Raw genomic sequence first — 24,074 nt, forward strand, 5'->3', positions numbered from 1 at the left:
CTGCTCGCTGGTTCGTCCAGGACACAGCATACTTGGGCACAGAGATGGGCTAGGACCCTTGGCCTCTTTGGGCTCAGGAGCCAAAGTTCACTCTGAGCCACCGTCCCCCTCCAACAGCAGCCTTTTCTGGCACCTACATTGCCCCCCTTGCAGACCACCAGCTGCATTTCCCAACCACTCCCGACCACTTATGGCACCTAGGAGATTTCTGCTGGTGGCCCTGGGGAGGGGGCCTTCCCGGAGGAGGCTGATGTTTAGAGGGGGCTGCGGTCTAGAGGGGCCCTTTTGGGTTTTTGTCTGCTGGGTCGGGAGAGGGCAGAGGGGTTAGAAGTGTGTGGTAGGCAGTTGTCTTTTCCTCTGGGCGGTGGTTCCTGAGTGGCCCTCTGGCCGGCCAACAAAGGCTCCCCTCACCCCAGATGGCTACCCCATGTCCACCGCCATCCCTCCAGCTTGGCCCACCCAGTGCCGATTGCTGACATTTGCGCTCGCTCTCCCTCTCAGATATGTGTCACGAAGATGTCCGGCCGGAGCTGCCAGGGCGGGGATGTAGCGGGAAAGCCCCTGGACACGATCCCCGAGGACAAGAAAGTGCGGGCGCAGCGGGCACAGCGGGCACAGAGCACATTCGATCCCTTTGAGAAGCCACCAAGCCAGGTGAAGAGAGTCCACTCAGAGAACAACGCCTGTATCGGCACCAAGGCTGCGGCACAGGCACCTGACTCTCCCAGGGGGAGGCGCCACTCCAGCCCCAGCTCGGTAAGCGCCCCGTGGGTCTCTGCACCCGCTCGATGACCCCCTTGCCCCACACCACAACAGGCTTTGATTTAAGGGGGTGAGAGTCAGACCCCGGGGTCCCCAGGAAGAGCCTCTGCCACATCCAGTACAAGCAACCACTTCCCGGCCAACTTCCAGGACAAGGCCCAAGGAATCTCACTTCCTGATCCAGAAGCTTCCGGGAGAACCGTCCAACTCAGGGGACGAAGGCGGGCTGGTGACTGGGGTGGACTGATGACCCCCAAGATGGGCTGGGCTGCTCTGGGGACTTGGGTTGGGGATCGCGCCAGCAAGAAGGGGAAGCTGCAGGGGAGAAGCAATTCAGCCAGAAGCCTCTAAGCCCCTGGCACATCCGCGACGTGGGCTGGGGGTGAGGGATGGGGAGGGAGGCTTGGGACAGGGCAGAGCCGCCCCTCTCTCCCTGCGGAAGAAGCAGGGGGTCTGCAAGCTGTGGGATGTGGGGGAATCGTGGTGGAGGTACCGGGGGTGGGCCGGGACCTGGAGGCCCATAAGAGGCTGGGCTCCGGGGCTTGGCCAGAACTGAGGATTTCTGGGACTTAGCGGTCTGCCCGGATTTTGGTTTCTCCTGCACTATCTATTGAGCAGACTTGTCCCCTTTTACTCTCCATGTTAGAGAGTGCAGGCCGGGGAGTGCTGAGTCCCAGGTTCTAGTCCCAATTCTGCTCCTGCTCTGCTGTGTGACTTTGGGCAAGTCACAGAACCTCTTTGGGCCTTGGTCTCCTCTTCTCTAAACTGGAGTTCAGACACCCGTTCCCCACGCTACAGAGACCATGAACTCCATGAGGTATAGGGACAGCATCCAATCCGGCTGGCCCATGTCTACCCTTCTGCTCAGCACAGCACAAGGTTTTGGTTGGTTGTGTATTTTTTAATTGGTATTTGTAAAGTGGTTACTCGGTGCCAGGCACTGCTCTAAGCACTGGGATAGATACAAGCTAATCAGGTTGGACACAGTCCTCGTCTCACATGAGGCTCACGATCTTAATCCCCATTTTACAGATGAGGTAACCGAGGCACAGAGAATCATAGTAATAATTATTTGTAAATAATTATTTATTAAGCGCTTGGTACAGTGCTCTGCACACAGTAAGTGCTCAATAAATACGATTGATTGATTGATTGTAAAGCATTTACTATGAGTGAAGCACTGTTCTAAGCCCTGGGGTAGGTACAGGGTAATCAGGTTGTCCCATGTGGGACTCACAGTCTTAATCCCCATTGTACAGATAACTGAGGCACAGAGAAATGAAGTGATTTGCCCAAGGTCACCCAGCAGACAAGTGGTGGAGCTGGGACTTGAGACTTAAAGGACTGTGCTCTATCCACTTGGCCATGCTGCTTCTCAGGTTGGCACGTGGTAGGCGCTGGCTCAGTCCCATAGCGGGTGCCACTCCTCACTAGGTATGGGAATAATGCTGAACACCCCTTCAGTGGCCGTCTCCCTCTGACGGCTCCTTTCCATCTCCCCGGGCAGCCCACAAGCCCCAAGTTTGGGAAAGCGGATTCCTACGAGAAACTGGAAAAGCTGGGGGAAGGATCCTACGCCACTGTGTACAAGGGGAAAAGCCGGTGAGTGCCTGCCTCCCCTGACTTTTACAGCCCACCTGTGCCCACCCTGTACTGCTTGCTGCCCAGGGGACTACATCACACACGTGCACACAGGCGGGTACACACTATGCACCCACTACAGCACCCTGCCCACTGTAGGCACCCAGTTCAATGCTGTACCCACAGTGAACCTCTGCCGCTCTGGGGGATCAGTGCAGCTTGGTGGGAGAGCGGGAATTCTGTAAAGGTCTTTCCCCTTCCCTCTTGCAGAGTGAATGGGAAATTGGTGGCACTGAAGGTGATCCGGCTCCAGGAGGAGGAGGGAACACCATTTACTGCAATCCGGGAAGGTGAGTCCCAGCCCAGCAATCATAGTTCAGAATTGGGCCTTTTGGGCAGCTCTGGCCACTGGGATGTTTGGAGTGAGGGGCAGATGGTCACTGGGGGAGAGTCAAGGGTGTTAGGATGGGCCATCCTGGGTCGCCGGGGGAGAGTCAGGGGTGTTGGATGGTTAGTGCTGGGTCAGAGTCAGAGTTGGAGAAAAGAGAGCCGGGGTGTTGGATGGGCCATGCTGGGTCACTGGGGGAGAGTCAGGAGTGTTGGCTGGTCCATCCGTAGCCATCAGGGAAGCAGGTCTCAGAGTTGAAAGGACCTGGCTTTTAGTCCCGGCTCTGCCACTTGTCAGCTGTGCGACCTCGGACAAGTCACTTAACTTCTCTGTGCCTCAGTTCCCTCATCTGTAAAATGGAGTTTAAGATTGTGAGCCCTGTGCAGGACAGGGTCTGTGTCCAACCCAATTTGCCTGTATCCACCCCAGAGCTTAGTACAGTGCCTGGCCCATAGTAAGCGCTTAACAAATACCACCATTATTATGAGGGTGGGGTCCAGGAGGGCACCCAGCACACTGTTGGAGACAGAGACCGGGCTGGGGGGCCGGGGAGGGTGCGGGGAGTGCGCCCTTGTTGGCAGCGACAGCTGTGATGCTTGGGGGCTCCCTTTCGTTCCCATGAATACTACTGAATGAATGAATTTCCATCCTGCATTCAAGCAATCATTGATTGCCCCGCAGGAAGCCCTGTGAGGGTGGCCCCGTCATAGAGGTCCATCCTGGCCCCGGGTGGTTGAGGGGAGTCCGTTGGAGGATGTCATTGTTGGTGTTGGAGACTCCTTTCCATCGGCTTTTGGGTTTTCAGTCGGCTCTCCCCCCACTCCCGACCCTTACCCATCTTGTTCTCTCCCTACACCCCAGCCTGCTCGCTTCGCTCCTCAACACCAACCTACTCATCACTCTACATTTTCATCTCCCTCCATGCTAGCCACTTGCCCACCCCTTCTCCCTGTCTGGAACTCCCTCCCCCTTCACATCTGACCTTACCATCCCTCCGCAATACATCGTCAAAGCCCTTCTGAAATCAAAGCTCCTCCGGGAAGTCTTCCCCAGTTCAGCTCTAATCTCCCCACTCTCGTTGCTCCACTGCTGCCCTGTGTATTCTCTCCCAGCATTTAGTACAGTGCTCTGCACCCAGTAGGTGCTAAACAAATACTATCACTACTATTACTGCCCGTTCAGTGTTTCCCTGTCACCCAAGCTTGTGGATTGTACTTTATATCCAGATCTTTACACTCCATTATTCCTCCTACTTGTAGTTTAGTGTCTGTCGCTCTCATTAGATTGTAAGCTCCTTGAGGGCATGGATTGTGCCTACCAGCTCTGTTATACTCTCCCGAGTACTGATACAGTGCTCTGCACTCAGAAAGTGCTCAATAAACACTATGGATTGATTTGATCAGATCAGATTGTGTTTCTGTATTTATCAGGCCGAGCGGTGACAGGGTGAATTCTGGCCATGTCGGAGCTGGGAGAACACTGTGGGGCAAAAGAGAATCAGTTGTCTTGGGCCTTGCCTCCCTCATTCTGATCCTGGACGTCATCCTCACCCTGATCCCTCCCCTCCCCCCTCCTTCTCCTGGTCCCATCCTCTTCTTCCTGACAATCAGTGATTGCACTCTGTGTGGAAGGGCAAAGAATCTGGTTTGTAATTTCTCAGGACATTGGGAGTATGTGGCGGGGAAGGATTGCCCTTGTGACCTCAGGGAAAATTTTTTATCTTCAGAGTTCATGTGTGTTGGGAAGGGTTGGCAGGAATGCATTGGGAGAGACTCTGATCCATCAGATTTTCGCATCTTTCCCTAACTGTATTTCATCCGCCATCCTCAATGAAAACTCCAGTCTGCACGTGATGATTGGGTCCCTTCCTCTGTTCTCGCACCACTGGTGGGTGCGCTGTTGCCCAGGGGACCGGGATGGGGCAATCGGCCCAACTGATTGGGGCGAGCAAGCACGGGTCCACACTCCGTCCTGCTTTCCGCAACGCCTTGATGCTGACCGATATGGGATGGACTCTTTCTGCCAGGCCATTGCTGTCCTTCCTGCTCTCTCCTCTTGCTCTTTCCCTCTCTCTTCTTGCTGTTCTCACTCTCTCCTCTCTCTTCACCCTGTTTCTCACTTCTCTTTCCCAGTCCCAGGCCATTGAAACAAATGGTAATTTCCTGTGCCTCTGTGTTGAGTGAGAGTGTTAAACTCCTCCCAATACGGCTGCCTAGGCAGGGGGCCCGGAAACCCGGCGGTTCTGCTTGGGAATCTCTGTCCAGTCCTTTATGGGACATGGAAGTGGCTCCTGGCCGGACAGACTATGGAGTGGAGGGAGGTGAGATTGTAAAACCCCTATTAGGGGATCTGAAGCAACTTCCTGCTTCTCAGTAAAAGCCAAGCTAGCTACTGGATCGGGTCCCTCTGCCTGTCTTCTCCCTTGGCTCCAGGCCAGGGATCTCCTGCTGACTGGCCAGTGGTGGCTGGCCAGTTCCCACGGCCCAGCGTGGTATGCTGCCCCCCCCCCCCCCCCCCCACTCGGTCATTCACCCGTCCACTGCCATCCCTGGCTAAGTAAATGGTCACAAGCTCCCAGGAGGGAGTCCCAGCCTTCCCTGGTAGAAACTCAGAACCATTGAGTCCACCCTCCCCAACCGCAGGGCCTGTGAAAGGCGGGGTGTGGGGAGGATCAGGCCTTCTGTGTGTCAGTGGGGGTGCCGGCCACACAGGTCAAGAGTTCCCTGAACCTCATCTCTCCTCTGGGCCATAAGCTCCTGGAGGGGTGGTGGTAGGGATCTCTGCCTTCTAGACTGTGAGCCCACTGTTGGGTAGGGACTATCTCTACATGTTGCCAACTTGTACTTCCCAAGCGCTTAATACAGTGCTCTGCACACAGTAAGCGCTCAATAAATACGATTGATTGATTGATTGATTGATTACCCCTTTCCCAGTAACTGCCCCCAGCAGCAGCCCCAGCCCTACTGGAGCGTGGTTACCCTCTGTGCTCGGGTCAGGATGTGGCTGGGGGTTGGAGAGCATCCAACTGACAGCAGGAACCTCAGGATGCGGTACACTGTGGGGACGGAAAAAACTGGGCAGGGTGCAGAACAGTGATGATGATGATGATGATAATGGCATTTGTTAAGTGCTTACTATGGGCCAGGCACTGTACTAAGCGCTGGAGTGATACAAGCAAATTGATTGGACACAGTCCCTGTCTCATGTGGGCCTCACGACCTCAATCCCCATTTGACAGATGAAGGAACTGAGGCCCAGAGAAGTGAAGCGACTTGCTCAAGGTCAAAGAGCAGACAAGTGGTGGAGCAGGGATTAGGACCCATGACCTTCTGACTCCGAGGCCCGTGCTCTAGCCACTCTACCAATGCAGCCAGGACCAGAGCATGAGCCATCCTGGCCGTGGTTCTGCCAGGGTGCAGCTCCCCGACCCGCAGGCACGATACGTGGGCTGGGCCTTGCGTCAGGCCGGCGGCCCGGGCACTGCCGCTGTGGCCAGCAGATGGAAGGAGCGGTACAAGAGCTGAGGACGATCCATCCTCAGGACATTCCTGGGGTCGGGCCCCACACAGGATGCATGCTCTCACCCTTTCTGTCTTCTAGCCTCGCTCCTGAAAGGCCTAAAGCACGCCAACATTGTGCTTCTGCATGACATTATCCACACCAAGGAGACCTTGACCCTGGTGTTCGAATACGTGGTGAGTAGCAGCCACCTCCCAGCTCCTCCCCCTTCTTCTCCACTCCTCCCCACTCCGCTCAGCTTCTCTCCGCTCTGTGGTCAGCACCGGTCTCGGCCTGCTTCTAATCCCCAGGCGGAAAACCAGCTTGCGGGATTGTACGGGTGAAATGAGTGGTACCTGAACTGGGTAACCCCGAGGGACCACCTGGTTGAACCAGGGCGGGTAGGGGATGGGGGCGAGCATTGGGATTGAAGGGTTGGTTGGCCCACCGTGTTGATCCCTGCCTTTCGGGCACACTGTTGATCCCAACTCCCACTCCCTTCTGCGTCACCCTTGCACTTGGATTTGCACCCTTTATTTACCCCTGGCCTGGAATGCCCTCCCTCTGCACGTCCGCCAAGCTAGCTCTCTTCCTCCCTTCAAAGCCCTACTGAGAGCTCACCTCTTCCAGGAGGCCTTCCCAGACTGAGCCCCCTCCTTCCTCTCCCCCTCCCTCCATCCCCCCACCTTACCTCCTTCCCCTCCCCACAGCACCTGTATATATGTACATATGTTTGTACATATTTATTACTCTATTTTACTTGTACATATTTATTCTATTTATTTTATTTTGTTAATATGTTTTGTTTTGTTGCCTGTCTCCCCCTTCTAGACTGTGAGCCCACTTTTGGGTAGGGACCGTCTCTATATGTTGCCAAGTTGCACTTCCCAAGCGCTTAGTACAGTGCTGTGCACACAGTAAGCGCTCAATAAACACGATTGAATGAATGAATGAATACCCATCCCTCAGCCCCATAGTACTTATGTCCACATCCGTCATTATTTATATTAGTGTCTGTCTCCCCTTCTAGACTGTAAGCTCACTGTGGACAGGGAATGTTTCTACCAACTCTGCTACTAAGCTCCCAAGTGCTTAGTGCAGTGCTCTGCCCATAGTGAGCACTCAATAAATGTGATCCCTTGGTCCTTGCTATTGGTGTATGCTGCTGTGCTAGCCATAGTTCTCATAGCCAGAGAATCTGTTCGGTGCTTACCGAGCACAGGCTTTGGAGTCAGAGGTCATGGGTTCAAATCCCGGCTCTGCCAACTGTCAGCTTTGTGACTTTGGGCAAGTTACTTCACTTCTCTGGGCCTCAGTTACCTCATCTGTAAAATGGGGATTAAAACTGTGAGCCCCCCGTGGGACAACCTGATCACCTTGTAACCTCCCCAGCGCTTAGAACAGTGCTTTGTATATAGTAAGCGCTTAATAAATGCCATTATTATTATTGTTACCGCTCAGAGTGTTGTACTAAGCGCTGGGAAGGAGTACGCAGATGGGAATTGGACACAGACCCTGTCCTTCGTAGGGCTCATAATGTGTGTCCAAGCTGTTGGTTCACACCATTGGTCCTCACTGTGGGTCCGTACCCTGAGGGGCTGCCTGGCCATGCCAGCAGGGCAAAGGGTAAGCGGCGGGGTCCGAGGGTTAGCCGTATTGGCCGATGGGCCAAGCTGATGCTCTGTGCTGTTGGCCCGTGCCCTTAGTCCACCTTTCGGTCCATACTGCTGGTCCTCCCCATTGGCCCTTGCTTTTGACCTTAGTGTTTGTTCCGTGCAAGGGAGCTGTCGGTAGGGTGGGCAGGGACACAGATTGCACCTCGTGGCAGCCGGGTGTATCTCATGGTGTTGGGGTGCTCTGAGCCGGAGGACAGTTGTCATGGATGTCTGGCAGATTGGGTCCTGCCTGTCTTCGTTTGAGACTGGGGGATCCTTCAGGGCAACAGCCTGGTCTTGGGCTGTTAATCTTTGTCCCTAAATGGCCAAAACAGCTCTCTGTCCATTGTCAGCCCCGACTATGGCGTTCTGCACCTGCTAGGTACCCAGTACAGCGCTCCTGCACCCCAGAGATGCCCAGGGCTGTGCTTGACTGGTCCGTTTGCCATAAGGGCAGTGTTCCAGTCTGCAGCCATTCCCGCCTGCCTTCATTCCATCAGCCGTTCCGGCTAGGCTCTGCTCTCAAGGCCCGATGCACATCAGTTCCAAATCGCAGAACTCTGCATGCTTCCTTGGACAAAAGGAAAACCTGGGCCGGATTTCTGCCTGTCATTCCCACTGATGGCGATCCTGGCCTCACCCCGCTTTGTGAGTCCCAATGCTCAGTGTAGTGCTCTCCACCCAGTAGAATGTAAACTCCTTGAGGGCAGGGATTGTGTCTATCTACTCTGCCCTCTCCCAAGTGCTCATTCCAGTGCCCTCTACATAATAAGTGCTCAATAAGTGCTATTGATTGTGAGCCCACTGTTGGGTAGGGACTGTCTCTATATGTTGCGAACTTGTACTGCCCAAGTGCTTAGTACAGTGCTCTGCACACAGTAAGCTCAATATTGATTGATTGGTTGGCGCCTGATTGGAGGAGCTGAGGAATGCTCTGCTACAGGCCTGGTGCAACCCTGGCACAGGGCAGTGACCCCGTGTGTTAGAGAGGAGCAGGAAGGGCATGATCTGCAGCAGTGCAGGCCTGTGACCCTGTAATAATAATAATAATTGTGGTATTTGTTAAGCACTTACTAAGCACCAGGCACCGTGGTAAGTGCTAGGGTGGATGCAAGTAAATCGGGCTGGACTCAGTCCTTGTCCCATGTGGGGCTCGCAGTCTCGTTAGGGAGGAGCAGGCGAGGCACAGCCCACAGAAGTGCAGGGTGGTGACTCTGTGCATTAGGGAGGAGGAGGCAGGGCGGTAACTGTGTGCTTCCTCTGCCCCAGCACACAGACCTATGCCAATATATGGACAAGCACCCTGGAGGTCTCCACCCGCACAACGTGAAGGTGAGTCTGGGGGCTGAGGGGAGGACTGAGGATCTGAGCACGGGGCCCCGGGTCACCTCCTCCTTGGCTCATCCCCTTAGCTGATAGGCTCAGAGGGAGAGGCATTGTGGCCCAGTGGGTAGAGCCCTGTGTCCACTGTTCAACCTTGGGCAGGTCACTGACCCTCTCTGGGCCTCCGTTTTGTTGCTTGTCCAGCAGGACCTTATCCATTCCCTCCTTCCCTCTTTCTCTCCCTACAGCCATCCGTCTGCCCCTCCCTGACTACCTCCCTCCATCCCTTCCTTGGTCCTAGACCACAAACCCTCTCCGGGCACGGTGATTGCTAGGAGCTGAACCGTGAATGGAAGCAGAGTGTGAATTTCCGGAGCCCTGTTCAGAAACGGCCCTTGCCTCTTTCCAAGTGTTAACCTGGATTGTTTCCCCTGCCCCGTTTTGCAGTTGTTCTTGTTCCAGTTGCTCCGCGGGCTCTCCTACATCCACCAGCGGTATATCCTGCACAGAGACCTCAAGCCCCAGAACCTGCTCATCAGCCACCTGGGAGAGCTCAAGCTGGCTGACTTTGGTAGGAGAGCGGAGACCCTGCCCCAGCTCCTCTGGGTGGAGAGATGAATCCCTGATTGGTATTCCCCTTATAATTAGAATGACTGTGTTGAGCAGCTGTCTGTGAATGCATGTGTGTGTGTGTGTGTGTATGTGAGAGAGAGAGAGAGAGAGAGAAAGAGACAGACAGATACACAGGCTGGGAGCTGTAGGCAGTGGAAGGAAGCCCATCGCATGGCAACCTAGTCAGCATTTCCCGGACCCTCCCCTGGAAGCTTGGACATGCATGGGCAGGTGGGCAGAGCCCTGTCGTTGCTCTTCTCGGGCCCCGGCCTCACCTGAGGCTGCCACACACCTGGCATTTAGTGCCACTTTTCTGCCCGCCTTCTAGTAAGTACCTGCTGGGGTTCTGTTTTTATGGGGACAGAGAACTAGAAGGCTCATGGAGGGTGGGGTGGGCCGACAGTTGGGGTGGGACAGGTAGAGAAGCAGCATGGTATAGTGAAAAGAGCACGGGCTTGGAAGTGAGAATGACCTGGGTTCTAATCCCGGCTCCGCCACTTATCAGCTATGTGACCTTGGGCAAGTCGCTTTACTTCTCTGGGCCTTCGTTACCTCATCTGTAAAATGGGGATTAAGATGTGGGACAGGGACTGTGTCCAACCCGATTATCTTGTCTCTATCCTAGAGCTTAGTACAGTGCTTGGAACATAGTAAGCTATTAACAAATACCACAATTATTATTATTATCAGGTACACCGAGGGTAGGCAGCCCTTGCAACTCCCCTTCTCTAGATTCTGGCTTCCATCCCCTCCACTCCACTGAAATCACTCTCTCCAAGGTCACCAATGACCTCCTTCTCACCAAACCTAGTGGCCTGTGCTCCATCCTAATCCTCAACCTCTCAGTGGCCTTTGACACTGTGGACCATCCCCTTCTCCTGGAACCGTGATGAAATCTTGGGTTTTCTGACACTGTCCTCTCCTGGCTCTTCTTCTGTGTTTCTGGATGTTTCTTCTCAGTCTCTTTAGTGGGTTCCTCTTCTGTCTCCCACCATCTGACAGTAAAGTTCCTAAAGGTGCAGTTCTATTATACGCTATCTTCACCCAGTCCCTTGGAAAACATTTGCTTCCATAGCTTCAACCACCATCTCTGTGTGGAGAATTGCCAAATCTCCCTCTTCAGCCTTGTTCTCTCTCCTTCTCTGTAGTCGTACACCTCCACATGGATGTCCCACTGGCACCTCAGCCCACTGTGTCCAAAACTTAATCTCTCTCATCACAGTTGAAAGCACCACCATCATTTTCCCTTGTCTGCAGCCCACCTCCTTGGCATTGTCCTTGACTCCTCTCTTTCTTTCATCGCCTACATTCAGTCTGTTACCAAATCCTGTCACACATATCCTTCCTCCACAACATACCTATTTATTGAGCACTTACTTTGTTTAGAGCACTGTACTAACTGCTTGGCAGAGTACAATACAACAGTTGGTGGACACGTTCCCTGCCCACAAGGATCTTACAGCCTAGAGGGGGAGACAGACATTAATAGAAATAAATTATGGATGTGTACATATGTGCACACATGCACACACACAGAGTCAGATGGTTCCAGCCACGTGCACACATGTGCACACTTGTTCCCAGCTGCGTGCACACCTCTCTCTCTCTCTCTCTCTCTCTCTCTCTCTCTCTCTCTCTCTCTCTCTCTCTCTCTCTCTCTCTCTCTCTCTCTCTCTCTCTCTCTCTCATACCCAACCACCTGGTGTCCATGCTCTTTCTTCCTGTTGACACCTGTTTTCCGCTCCCTCCCCTGCCTTGCTGCGCTGTTGGGTGGCCCAGCCTCTGTGGGAAAGTGGAAATGGGTTAATTGAGAAACAGCCTGAGCTGGGACCTGGCGGGACCCAGCCGTGAACCCAGCCGACCTCGCAGCTTCAGGGGAATGGTGACGGTGGCCACCCCAGTAGACTCATTCTGGTCTGGCCAGTGTGTCCTGGACCCTGTGCCTCCAAGTTCCTGCACCCCATTGGGGCCGGGATTCTGACGGTGGCCCAGGAACCCCGGGCTCTCCTCCTGAAGGGTAACCATGGCAACTGCCAAGAACCTGGAGAGCCAGAGCCGTGGCCTTGACCAGCTCTGCTAATTAGTCCAGGACTGGGGTCCGAGCTTTGGCTACACCGGTGCCCTGGCTGTTGGTGAGGCAGCACTGCCTTTGCCGTGGGCTTGGGGAATCCATCGTCGGCTCAAAATATGAGGCAGGGTTGGAGAGAGGAGTCCCAGGCTTTCCCTTCCGGCGAAGGCCGGAAATCTCCCTCCTCTGCCTGCCCCCTCTGGGAGCCCAGTGTGGACGGGGAGCAGCAGGGACAGACAGAAGCTGGTGGGGACATAGGCCTATGAACCTGATCAAGGACAGTGGAGGCAGGCGGGCGGGCTGGGGGCCGGTCTGGCCGGTCCAGGGCAGGTGGGTGGCAGCTGGAAGCAGGTTGTCCCCATCAGAGGGACAAGAGGCGTTTGCCTGTCAGAAGGGAGCCTTTTCCCAGGGAAACTTCCCAAACTGTGCCCCCTGCCAGTCTGTGACTGAATCCCTCCCTCAGCAACCTCAGCAGGGCCCTTTCCCTGGCAACCCTGTGGCAGCTCCCCTCTCCCTGCAACCTTACAGTTCTGTGACAGCACCCCTTCCCCACAATCCTGCAATCCTGTAGCAGTGCCACTTCCCCTGCGACACTCCTCCTCCCCCTGCACGCCGCCCTCCACCCCTGCAACAGAGCCCCTCCCCTTGCGACCCCTAAGTCGTGGGGCAAGGGTATCACAGGGCTGGGGCAGGCTGTTCAGCCCGTGTTAGCTCACTGAGCCTCTCACCCCTCGTTGCCCTCTGCAGGTCTGGCTCGAGCCAAGTCCGTCCCCAGCCACACGTACTCCAATGAAGTAGTTACCCTGTGGTACCGGCCCCCCGACGTCCTTCTGGGCTCCACCGAGTACTCCACTTGTTTGGACATGTGGTAAGTAGGGGCCTTCCAGCCCGAGAGAAAGGGGGCTGGAGTGCTGGTCTCAGGGCCCGGGGTTCCCGTCCAGCCACACAGTTCCTGCAGCCAGCATAGTGTTCTTTGAGGGGTGACAGTGGGGGAGTATGGTAGACATGAGAAGCGTGGCTCAGTGGAAGGAGCCCGGGCTTGGGAGTCAGAGGTCATGGGTTCTAATCCTGCCTCCGCCACTTGTCAGCTGGGTGACTTTGGGCAAGTCACTTAACTTCTCTGTGCCTCAGTTCCCTCATCTGTAAAAAGGGGATTAAAACTGTGAGCCCCACTTGGGACAACCTGATTACCTTGTATCCCCCACCCCCATCCAGTGCTTAGAACAGTGCTTAGCAGATAGTAAGCACTTAACAAATACCATTTTTTAGAGAAGCAGCGTGGCTCAGTGGAAAGAGCATGGGCTTTGGAGTCAGAGGTCATGGGTCCAAATCCCGACTCCACCAATTGTCAGCTGTGTGACTTTGGGCAAGTCACTTCACTTCTCTGTGCCTCAGTTACCTCATCTGTAAAATGGGGATGAAGACTGTGAGCCCCCCGTGGGACGACCTGATCACCTTGTAACCTCCCCAGTGCTTAGAACAGTGCTTTGCACATAGCAAGCGCTTAATAAATGCCATTATTATTATTATTATTATGGTGAACCCGGGCTTTCCAGTTGTAAGAGGCGGGACCTGAGCGCCCACCCATTTTGAGGGGTGTGGACCCTGGTCCTGGCTGCCCCTGGGCAGGGTCAGGTCCCAGCTGGTACCTGGCCAGCCCCCTTCACGGTCACCACCCCCTGGTCCAGCCGTCCTTCTTCCTCCCCTCCCCACCCCCCATTTCCCTGCCACCCCCGACTAATTCCCAGATGCCCTGACCCTGCGATCCTCCCTCCACCGTGTTCTCTCACCCCTGTGTCTCTCCTGGCTCTCGCGGCTGGCACAGACGCACAGTATTTGACCAAAAAACGCCTTTTTCGTGAAGATCACAGGGCACTTATCCCCTCGGGCAGAGAGAGATTGAGTGATTGAGATTTTTTTCCCCTAATTAACATATTGACTGCTTGCCAGAGGCCTGGGGTGAGGGACCGTTATAAATATGCCCGTCAGATGGAATGAGCGTGCATATTCACTTGGCATTTTCTCCATCACATATCTCATTTAGGAGTGAAATGAATGTGTTGAGCATTGGAGCCTCCGGGCGGGCAGGAGCTCATTTCAGGGCTGATCTGAGACTGAAGAGGAATTCCTTTTCCTCAGACCCAGGAATTGCAAATTAGCAATCAGGTAGTCAATCAGTGGTGCTTATTGAGCACCCAGCATGTGCAGAGCACTGTACTAAGCCATGGGGAGAGGACACAACAATAGGGTTTGTAGATACCGTCCCTGCCCTTGGAACTTACAGTCTAGATGGGGAAATGGACAGTACTTAAATTACAAGAAATAAAATTAATAATAACAATTGTGGTATTTGTTAAGTGCTTACTATGTGCCAGGTACTGTGCTAAGCACTGGGATGGATACAAGCATATCATGTTGGACAGAGTCCCTGTCCCATGTGGGGCTCATGGTCTTAATCCCCATTTTACAGATGAGGTGCCTGAGGCACAGAGAAGTTACACAACTTGCCCAGAGTCATACAGCAGATACATGGTGGAAGTGCAATTAGAGCCCAGGTCTTTCTGACTCTCAGGCCTATGTTGTATCCAGTAGACCACGGGAGCACGTGAACCTAGGTGATGTGGGGGCTGGAGGGGTGAGTAAGTAACAAAGTGCTTAAGGGAAGAAGCGTGGCTTAGTGGATAAAGCACAAGCCTGGAAGTCAGAAGGTCATGGAATCTAATCCCAACTCTGCCATTTGTCTGGTGGAGCAGTGTGGCTCAGTGGAAAGAGCTTGGGTTTGGGAGTCAGATGTCATGGGTTCTAATCCTGGCTTTGTCACTTGTCAGCTGTGTGACTTTGGGCAAGTCACTTAACTTCTCTGGGCCTCTGTTACCTCATCTATAAAATGGGGATTAAGACTGTGAGCCCCTCATGGGACAACCCGATAACCTTATGTCTCCCCCAGCACTTAGAACAGTGCTTGGCACATAGTAAGTGCTTAACAAATACCATTATTATTATTATTATTAAGGAGTGCGCTCATCATCGGTGGTATTTTGTTGAACACCTACTGTGAGCACAGCACTTGTAATAAATGCTTGGGAGAGGACAATACAACAGAGTTGATAGAAACGAGTGGACTCAAGTGAAGCATGGGAAGCAGCTTGGCCTAGTGGAAAGAGCACCGGGCCTGTGAGTCAGAGGACCTGGGCTCAGCCACTTGCCTGCTGCCTGATCTTGGGCATGTCACTCTACTTCTCTGGACCTCGGTTTCCTCATCTGTAAAATGGGGATTCAATACCTGTTCTCCCAATTACTCAGACTTTGAGCCTGGTGAGTGACAGGAACCAGGTCCGACTTGATGATCTTGTATCTTACTCCAGCGCTTCATACAGTGCTTGGCTCATCATAAGCAGTTAAGAAATCCGAGCATTAGTGTTGTCATTAAGGATATAGGTGATGCAGAAGGGAGGAAGACGGGTGGGAAGACGAGAGGTCAGAGCAAGGACAGAGAGCAAGCTTGTCCCTCCCTCAGCCCGCTCGACTCCACTGATCCTGGAGACCCAGGCATCCGGGTCTGGTCCCATCCGTTCAGCATCGGAAGCGGCGGAAAGCGGAAGTCTGGATTCCGGCTCCTGGGGGTGCCCTCTGTTGGGTGAGGTGAAGTCACCTGACTCAGGGAGTGACCCCCCAGAGCATCTTCCTGTACCCAACAGCCCTGGCCTCAGCCCTGCTCGGGAAGGGAGTAAGGACCTCTGGCGGAAAAGGAGTCAGTTCATATGATACTTGGAGCCTGGGACTGTCGGTGGCCACAGAGCTGGAATATCCAAGGGCAGGATGGGAAGCCTGAGCCGGGGCCGTCGGCCACACATTCTGCCAGTGTCATCCAACGCGGCGCCTGCCACCATGCAACGGGGCTTCCTCCTTTGGCAGTGTGGAGCATTATTGCAGTCGGGTCCCTCTCTCCCTCCCTCCCTCCGGGACCCGGGGAGTTCACATGTCTTCCCGAGGGCTGGGGTTAGCCTGGACTAGGGTGGAAGCAGACCCAAGGCCTGGGCCACCACTACTGCCGAGTATCCCAGGCGGTTTTCTGAGAGCGTCGGTGCTGCCAAAGGGCTCGTGGTCATTTTTGTGTCTGTGTGTGTTGGTGGGGGTGGGGAGGGTGCCCGTTTGGAGGAAAGTGTGTGCTAGGAGAGTGAGGACTTCTGGAGGCGTGCTGTCACCTCATCAGGGGCAGGACTAAAGAGCTTTCTCATTCCAAAACTGCTCCCCTCCAACGTCACCTTCACGCTCCAGGTCCTGGCCCCTGGAAGGGTGTCAGCGTGGAGCCACGAGTTGGTGCCTGGGCCCGCCTGGAGTTGTTTTCCTCAGGACAGTGCCCAGAGAGCGGTTCTGGACCACCCCTGGGCCGAGTGGGAAGGACATCTGGCAAGCCGCCTCGGCACGGCTCGGGATGTAGCGCTCTTGATCTGATTGGCCAATAGTCAATCAGTGGTGGTTTATTGAGCACTTAGGGGGTGTAGAGCACTGGACTTAGAGTGTGGGAGAGTATAGTACAACAGAGTTGGTAGACACAATCCCTGCTCACAAAGAGCTTAAAGTCTGTAGCGGTAGACAGGCAGACTCTTAGGCCCTTAGGGCTCAGTCGCTGCTCCATTCATCACTGAGATCCCCCAGCGGTCTAGGAGTCCTTGGCCAATCAGGGTTGATTATTGGCATTTACTGAAGGCCCACAGTGTGTGGGATGCTAGACTAGGCTCTCCTGGTGTTTGGGGCATTGTCCGACATGGGCACCTGCGGTGTGCAGGGTGGTGAATTTGGCCCCTACCATGAGTCCAGTGAGCCGAGCACTGGACCGGTTGCCTCTGGTCCATATGGCCTGTACTGGGTGGTATACTGGCACCTATGGTACGTGGGGAACTGTACTGGATGTCTGTGGTGCACTGGTGCTATACCGGTTTCTGTACTGGACATCTGCAGTGTGCCAGGTGCTGTACTGGACCGCTGGGGTCTGCAGGGCACTTTACTAGCTGTTGTACTGGACATCTGCATGCAGGGTGCTGTTTCTGGACATATGCAATGGGCAGGGGCACTACTGTACTGCTGTGGTTTGGGGGGATAGTACTCGATATCCATGGTGTGCGGGGGAGGGGTTTCCTAGAAGGACAGGGTGTCCCATTCTCCCCCACCTCCGTGGGAAATAACCTGGAGGGGTGGGGGAGGGAGTTTCCTCCCAGACAAGGGTCCTGCAAGCCTTCTCCATTTTTCTCTCCTTTCCTGCTGGGTCGTGAGGCTCCTGGAGGTTGGGGGCATCCGAGTGGCACGTGGCAGTGGGCAGGTAGGGATGGAGGACAGTGAGGGTCGCTGGGCAGAAAGAAGTGAAACCTCTGGCCCATTGGGGCTGTTGTATGGCTGCAGGGGCGTGGGCTGTATCTTCGTGGAGATGATCCAGGGAGTGGCTGCCTTTCCCGGGATGAAGGATGTCCAGGACCAGCTGGAGCGGATATTTCTGGTAAGTTGCGGCTCCAGAGCCACAGCCAGGGCCTTTGGGGGAGCTTGGGTGGGGCGGGGTCCGGAGGGGAAGGAGCTGGAGCCCTGAGTAGGGGCGAGAGAGCTCAAGGTCTCCCGTGCATGCTTTGTCCGCAGCCAGTGTGATGATCCTTGTCAGCCCTGGAGGCAATGAGGGTGTGTGGGTGTGTCAGAGGTGCTCAGGAACCCAGGGTGCTATTTCCACCTGGATTCCGTGAGTATTCACTGGATGGGGAGGGTGATCCCACTGTTGGGTAGGGACCGTCTCTATATGTTGCCAACTTGTACTTCCCAAGTGCTTAGTACAGTGCTTTGCACACAGTAAGCACTCAATACGATTGAATGAATGGTATTTATTTGGCACTTACTGAATGCAGAGCAGTGTACTAATAAGAATAATATTAATGATGGCATTTATTAAGTGCTTACTGTGTGCAAAGCACTGTTCTAAGCACTGGGGAGGTTACAAGGTGATCAGGTTGTCCCATGGGGGGCTCACAGTCTTAATCCCCATTTTACAGATGAAGTAACTGAGGCACAGAGAAGTTAAGTGGCTTGCCCAAAGTCACACAGCTGACAATTGGCGGAGTCGGGGTTTGAACCCATGACCTCTGACTCCAAAGCCCGTGCCCTTTCCACTGAGTCACGCTGCTTCTTTAAGCACTACTAAGCACTAAGCACTACAACAGAGTTGGTAAACACGTTCCTTGCCCAAAACAAGCTTACAGTATAGAGACTGTATCTGTGTGAGGGTGCAAGGACCTGTTTGTGACTGTTTGTGTGTGTGCGTGCGTGCACACATGTGCTCACGGGGCACACACAATTCCTCTCCCTCCCTGCTCAGGGGGCAGGATAATTGCCCCTGCCTCCTCCTGGTAACTTGATGGCTGACTGAGTCACATATCATTGGACTAGCACTCCTGGCCTGGGTCACTGACAAATGACTATTGGTCTGAGTGTCCTGAGGGCAGAGCACTGCCCTGAGGACCCACTGTGTGCACAGCACTGTGTTGGGTCTCTACTGCTTACGGAGTACCCACTGTGTGAGCAGCACTGTATCTGGGCATCTGTTGGGAGTGCCTTCCCTCCGGAGTCTTTCGTTTGCAGAGCACTCCCTGGGGATTGGAAGGGCGGGAGTTGGGGGGTCACCAGCATACCAAACCACCTTGACTGTCGTGACTTGACGTGGTGTCAGGGAGAGTGGGGTCCCTTTCATGCTATTTGAGAGCAACGATTCTGGCCGCAGCTGTGCAGATGCAGGGTGATTCTGAGCGCTTAGGACAGTGCCGACGCTCAAGACAGTGCCGGAGCCCAGTCCACCTCAGTCCGGCCGGCCCACTCTGGGCCAACGCACTGAGATCTCTCGTCAGGTCTCTGGTTCCCTCTGCTGGCTGCAGTGGACCTGTCGCCAGGCTCTTCCTCATTCATTATTAGTATTATTGATATTAATAATGATAATCGTATTTTTTGAGCACTTACTGTGTGCAAAGCACTGTACTAAGCGCTTGGGAGAGTACAGTAGAACATCAGATACATTCCCTGCCCACAATGAGCGTACAGTGTAGCGTGGGAGAAGGACATTAATATAAATATCTAAATAAATAAAGACATGTACAGATATATACATATGTGCCATAGGGAAGGGAGAGAGGACGAATGAAGGAGCAAGTAAGAGCGGCACAGAAGGGAGTGGGAAGAGAGGAGAGAAGGGCTCAGTCAGGGAAGGCTTCCTGGAGGAGCTATGCCTTCAGTAGGAAGTGGGGGAGAGCAATTATCTGTCTGATATGAGGAGGGAGGGTGCTCCAGGCCAGAGGTAGGAGGTGGGCGAGAGGTTGGCGGCGAGATAGATGAGATCGAGGTACAGTGAAAAGGTTAGCACCAGAGGAACAAAGTGTGCGGGTTGGATTGTAGTCGGAGAGCAGCGAGGTGAGATAGGTAGGGGCAAGGTGGTTAAGTGCTTTAAAGTCAATGGTGAGGAGTTTTTGCTTGTTGTATAGGTAAATGGGCAACCACTGGAGCTCCTTGACGAGTAGGGGAACATGGTCTGAACGTTTTTGAAGGAAAATGATTCAGGCAGCAGAATGGAGTATAGACTGAAGTGGAAAGAGAAAGGAGGCAGGGAGGTGAGCAATAATCAAGGCAGGATAAGTGCTTGCATTAATTCATTTCTTCATTCAGTCAATCATATTTACTGAGCACTTACTATGTGCAGAGCACTGTACTAAGTGCTTGGGAGACTACAGTGTAACAGAGTTGGTAGACACGTTCCCTGCCCACAAGGAGCTTACGGTCTAGAGGGGGAGACAGACATTCATTGAAATAAATAAATTACAGATATGCACATAAGTGCTGTGGGGCTGGGACACCGCCCACGCCCCACCCGCCACCGAGTGGAGGTCCTGCAGATCCAGGGTAGGCAGCCTTTACCTGACTCAGAAGGGCAGGGACAGTGCCAGGCCCCGTGCCAGGCTCCAGCGCCAGGCCCGAGCCCTCCTAATTTTTCAGTGGCTCTCAGGAGAGCTGACAGGGGTGGTGTCCCACCACATTGCCTCAGGTGTGGCTTCTAGTTGCTCGGGCTTGTCACCACTGCCTTGCCACAATGTCTACCACAGCTTCCCCATGGACAGGAACCTCTCTTCCCCCACCCTCCCACCCCCGATCAGGAATTGTGGCTCAGATTTCCTCTTCCAGCTCAGCCTATGATGGAGCCACGGCTCTGGCAACCCTGGAGCCAGTGGTCTGCTGCCCTGCCAATCCTGAGCTTGGCCTTCCGTGACCCAGCCAACCCTGGGGTTGGCCATCCTGGGCCCTGCAACCCTGGGATCGGTCTTTAAGAGGACCCAAGAGCCCTAGACCGGGCATCCTGTGGCCCTGGAGACCCTGGGATCAGTCGTCTGTGTCCCCAACAATTCTACAGAGGGAAAACAAAATCCATACTTTAGGAACGGAAACATCGTAGACATAAACATCCTGTCTCTGTAGGTGCTCGGCACGCCCAATGAAGACACATGGCCTGGAGTGCACTCACTGCCACATTTCAAGCCAGGTGGGTGTGTGGCGGGACCCTCTCCACCCCCCACTGGTCCTGGGCAGATGGCAGGCAGGCCCTCCTTCCTCCATTCCCTCCTCTCTGCTTTCCTCCTTTTCTTTCTCCTCTTCCCCAGCAGCAGGGAGTGGGCAGTGCCCAGGGCAGGGAGGGGGCAGGGAGCAGTCTGGAGACTGCCAAACACAGCATGGTGGTCAGCCTGCATGTGCAGGAAAGGAGTTCAGGGAGTTCTGGGGACTGAAGGCTCTCGGTTCCGCACTGCTGTCTCTGTGGAGTTCTCTCCCTCCCAGACAGGGCCTCCTCGACAGGAGGGCAAGGCACTTTGGGGCGGCAGCCCGCTTAGCATTAAGCAAAGCCACCTTTGCCCCGATTCTTCCATTTCCCGCATTCCTGGCCCGGAGGTGACGACAAACTTTTCTATGTGTTTCAGAACGCTTCACCTTGTATAGCTCCAAAGCCCTCCGCCTGGCCTGGGACAAGTAAGTCTCCCTGACTCCGTGTCCATTCGTCTGGCCATTCCCTCCCCTACTCTCCCACTCCTATTAATAGTAATTGTGGTATTTGTAAGCGCTTATTATGTGCCTGGCAATGTACTAGGCGCTGGGGTAGATACTAGCTAATCAAGTTGGACACAGCCCCTGTCCCTCATGGGGCTCACAGTCTTAATCCCCATTTTACAGATGAGGCCCAGAGAAGTGAAGTGACTTTCCCTAGGTCACAGAGCAGACAAGCGTCAGGGCCAGCCAGGTCCTCTGACTCCTCTGAAGGCCCGTTCCCTTTCCAATAGGCCACACTGCTTTTCTAACAGAGACTTCTGAAAAGAGGGTCCTGCAGCTTCCTGGTGGCGTTCCTGCTCCCAGCTGGGCACGGAGGTGATGGCAGGGTCAGCGGCTCTTACCGGAGTCCTGCGGTGCCCTGGGCAGCGGTGCATGTGGCCCTTAGCCGGACCCTTTCTCGGGTCCCGCCTTCCCCTCTGGCATCAAACTTCAGCTGAGCAAGTCTTCCTTTGGACGTGGTCAGAGAAGAACAGAGAAATGTAGCCGGTCTGCATTCCAGGTCCCTCAGCCTCCTCCCCCAGCCCCACCAGCTATGACTTGTTTCCCTCACCCCGTCCATCTTCTCCCACCCGCCCATCCCCATTCCCTAAACTGACCCCATTTTCTGCCTGGAATTTATCCTGTTTGGGCACTGTGACCGTGTGATGGAGGTGTGACTCTCCTGCTGCTCTAACACAAGGAGAGGCGATACTTAAGGATGTGTGTGTGTGTGCGCGCGCATGTGCTCTTGCGCACCCACGCACATATGCGTACCCATGTCCTCTCTCCAGGCTGAAGCACTGCTCTTTTCCCCCCAGGCCTTTACATGGGGGTGGGATCTCAGCCCTAGGACCCACCCCATGCAGGACTCCCAAGGAGTCGGACCTGCCTGACCCTGAATAACTGGCATCCGATCACACTGGGGTGACTCTTGGGGCCCTGACACTAAGGCCAGGGATTTGGGTTCTGCTCTCCCTACTGCAGGATTCACAGACAGGCAGTCAGTCCGTCCATATCATTTATTGAGTGCCTGCTGGGTGCAGAGCACTGTACTGAGTGCTCAAGAGGAGCAGTGGGGCAGTGAGGAAGAGGATGGCGAGATGAGCAGGGGGAGGAGGGGTGCGGGCCAAGGTCCGGGGTCGGGCAGACTTACAGCCCCATCCCTGGATTGCAGGCTGAGCCGTGTGGCCTGCGCGGAGGACCTGGCATCCAAGCTGCTGCAGTGCTCCCCGAAGACCCGGCTGTCAGCGCCCGCGGCCCTGAGCCACCAGTACTTCAGTGACCTGCCCCCCCGGCTATGGGACCTGGCCAACAGTGAGTGCTGGAAGCCCCCGCCATCCCGGGGCCAGACTAGTCACCCCCAGAGTTTCCCTCTGCTCACTCCCCGGCAGGCCAGGCTGGCAGAGCGTGGGGCTCTGCCCGCGACCTCCCTCGGCCTGCTGTGGGCCAGCCACGGGGAGATGGGAGCCAGCTGCCCAGAGCCAACACCGGTGAGGCGAGGAGATTGGTGGAAGGGAGGGACAGGGCTCTGAGGGTGTGGAGTTGACTGTCCCGGAGTCACCTTGGCTCCTGCCCCCCACTGGTCCATCCCGTGCCTGCTCCTCCTGGGCGGGGCACCTCTCCCCGCGGCTGCTCCCTGTGGCACCAGGGAAGGGTAGGAAGGGCATTCTTCTGCGGGGAGGGTGTGTGCACAAGAGCATGTGTGAGATGCAGCTGGAATTGTGGGTCTCTCCTGCATCCCCCTTCTCAGCTCCCCCTGGGGGAGGTCCCCTGTCCCTGGTCTCCCTCCAGCTTGCCTGTCTGTCCTGTTGTCGTCCCCAGACATCTTTCCAAGTCCCTCTTCCTCCCCCCTCCGGACCTGAGACAACTCTCCCACCTCCTCACGCACTTTGTGAGAGCCCCCTTCTCTCTCCCCACTCTGGCACCCTGTGATGCTGTCCCGCAGTCCAGCCCCTGTGACACTCCAGCTCCCTGTGATTCTCCCACTCCCTTCAGCCCCCCAAGACAAGTTTCCCATCCCCTCCCTCCTGGTCCCCGCGTGTGAACCCCATGTGATGGGGAAGGGTCCTGCGGCCGCGGGCTCAGCTGCTGGTCTGGGCTTAGTGGGGATCGGGCCGCTTGTGGGCATGGGGCATTCTAGGGGACCGATGAGCCCCTGGCCAGGGAGGGCAATTGGCAGAGACATCTACTCTCCTGGCCAGAACCGGCAGAGACACCTGCTCTCCTGGCCAGAATCGGCGGAGGCACCTGCTCTCCTGGCTAAGGAGAGGGCGGCTGGCGGAGACACCTGCTCTCCTGGCCGGGCAGAGTGGAGACACCTGCTTTCCTGTCCAGGAATGGTGGCCAGCAGAGCCACCTGCTCTTCTGGCCAGGCCTGGCGTTACCATAACATTGGCCAGGTACTGATGGCCCGGGGCGTGCAGACCTGGGGGGACTGGACATGTGATGGTGCCTCGGGACAGCTTTATAATGGTGAGGATTTAATTTGTAATTTCACAGATTAAGAATGCAGGTCTACCTTAAGCCTTTTATCAGTGCACAGCAGGCTCTTTGCTGGAACACAAGCAAGAGGCAATTCTGTCTCTGACAACATTCCCCAGGCTTGAGGCCCCACGGAGTGTTTTGAAAGAGGGAGGATAAAGATGAGAAATTGCTGTTTTCCATCTTTAGCCTCCCTCTTTCAAAACACTCCGTGGGGAGTTTTCCATCCGGGCCAGGCAGAAGGCCTCGGCCAGAGTCCCACGGTCCCGAGGCATGGGAGGCAGCCACAGCTCCAGCCTCCCCCCTCCTCCCCCCTTCCACCTCCAGAAGCTGAAACTGTGTCTCCTAAGTAGAGCCACTCGCCTGAATCCCCACTGCCCCTCATGTGCGGGAAGAATATCTTGTGAGATTCTTCCACGGAAGCCCAACTGGTAGGACTGAAACAGTCCCAGAATAGAGCACAGCATGTTGGGTCTTCTATCGCCACAGAATACTGTGCACTGGGGCCTTCTTCTGCCGCCTGAGAATACTGCGCATTGGGGCCTTCTGCCTCCTCAGATTACTGCATGCTGGGGCCTTCTGCCCACTCAGAATACTGCGCATGGGGGCCTTC

At 55.1% G+C, this 24,074-nt stretch overlaps 1 protein-coding gene across 2 annotated transcripts in view; it reads left to right on the plus strand.

Annotated features, from left to right (window-relative positions):
* The window catches only part of CDK14 (cyclin dependent kinase 14), a 77,722-nt gene that overhangs the window by 40,937 nt on the left and 12,711 nt on the right, over window positions 1-24,074 (plus strand). For both annotated transcript variants that reach the window (XM_038767521.1, XM_038767530.1), the window contains 11 exons: window positions 502-756; window positions 2,270-2,364; window positions 2,614-2,693; window positions 6,332-6,426; window positions 9,154-9,216; window positions 9,655-9,778; window positions 12,635-12,755; window positions 17,288-17,381; window positions 20,381-20,444; window positions 20,875-20,923; window positions 22,155-22,294. In XM_038767521.1, coding sequence (XP_038623449.1) covers window positions 502-756; window positions 2,270-2,364; window positions 2,614-2,693; window positions 6,332-6,426; window positions 9,154-9,216; window positions 9,655-9,778; window positions 12,635-12,755; window positions 17,288-17,381; window positions 20,381-20,444; window positions 20,875-20,923; window positions 22,155-22,294 — 1,180 coding nt within the window. The remainder of the gene's footprint in view (window positions 1-501; window positions 757-2,269; window positions 2,365-2,613; window positions 2,694-6,331; window positions 6,427-9,153; window positions 9,217-9,654; window positions 9,779-12,634; window positions 12,756-17,287; window positions 17,382-20,380; window positions 20,445-20,874; window positions 20,924-22,154; window positions 22,295-24,074) is intronic.

The sequence above is a fragment of the Tachyglossus aculeatus genome, chromosome 2, assembly GCF_015852505.1.
Source record: "Tachyglossus aculeatus isolate mTacAcu1 chromosome 2, mTacAcu1.pri, whole genome shotgun sequence".
Classification (NCBI taxonomy): Eukaryota; Metazoa; Chordata; class Mammalia; order Monotremata; family Tachyglossidae; genus Tachyglossus; species Tachyglossus aculeatus.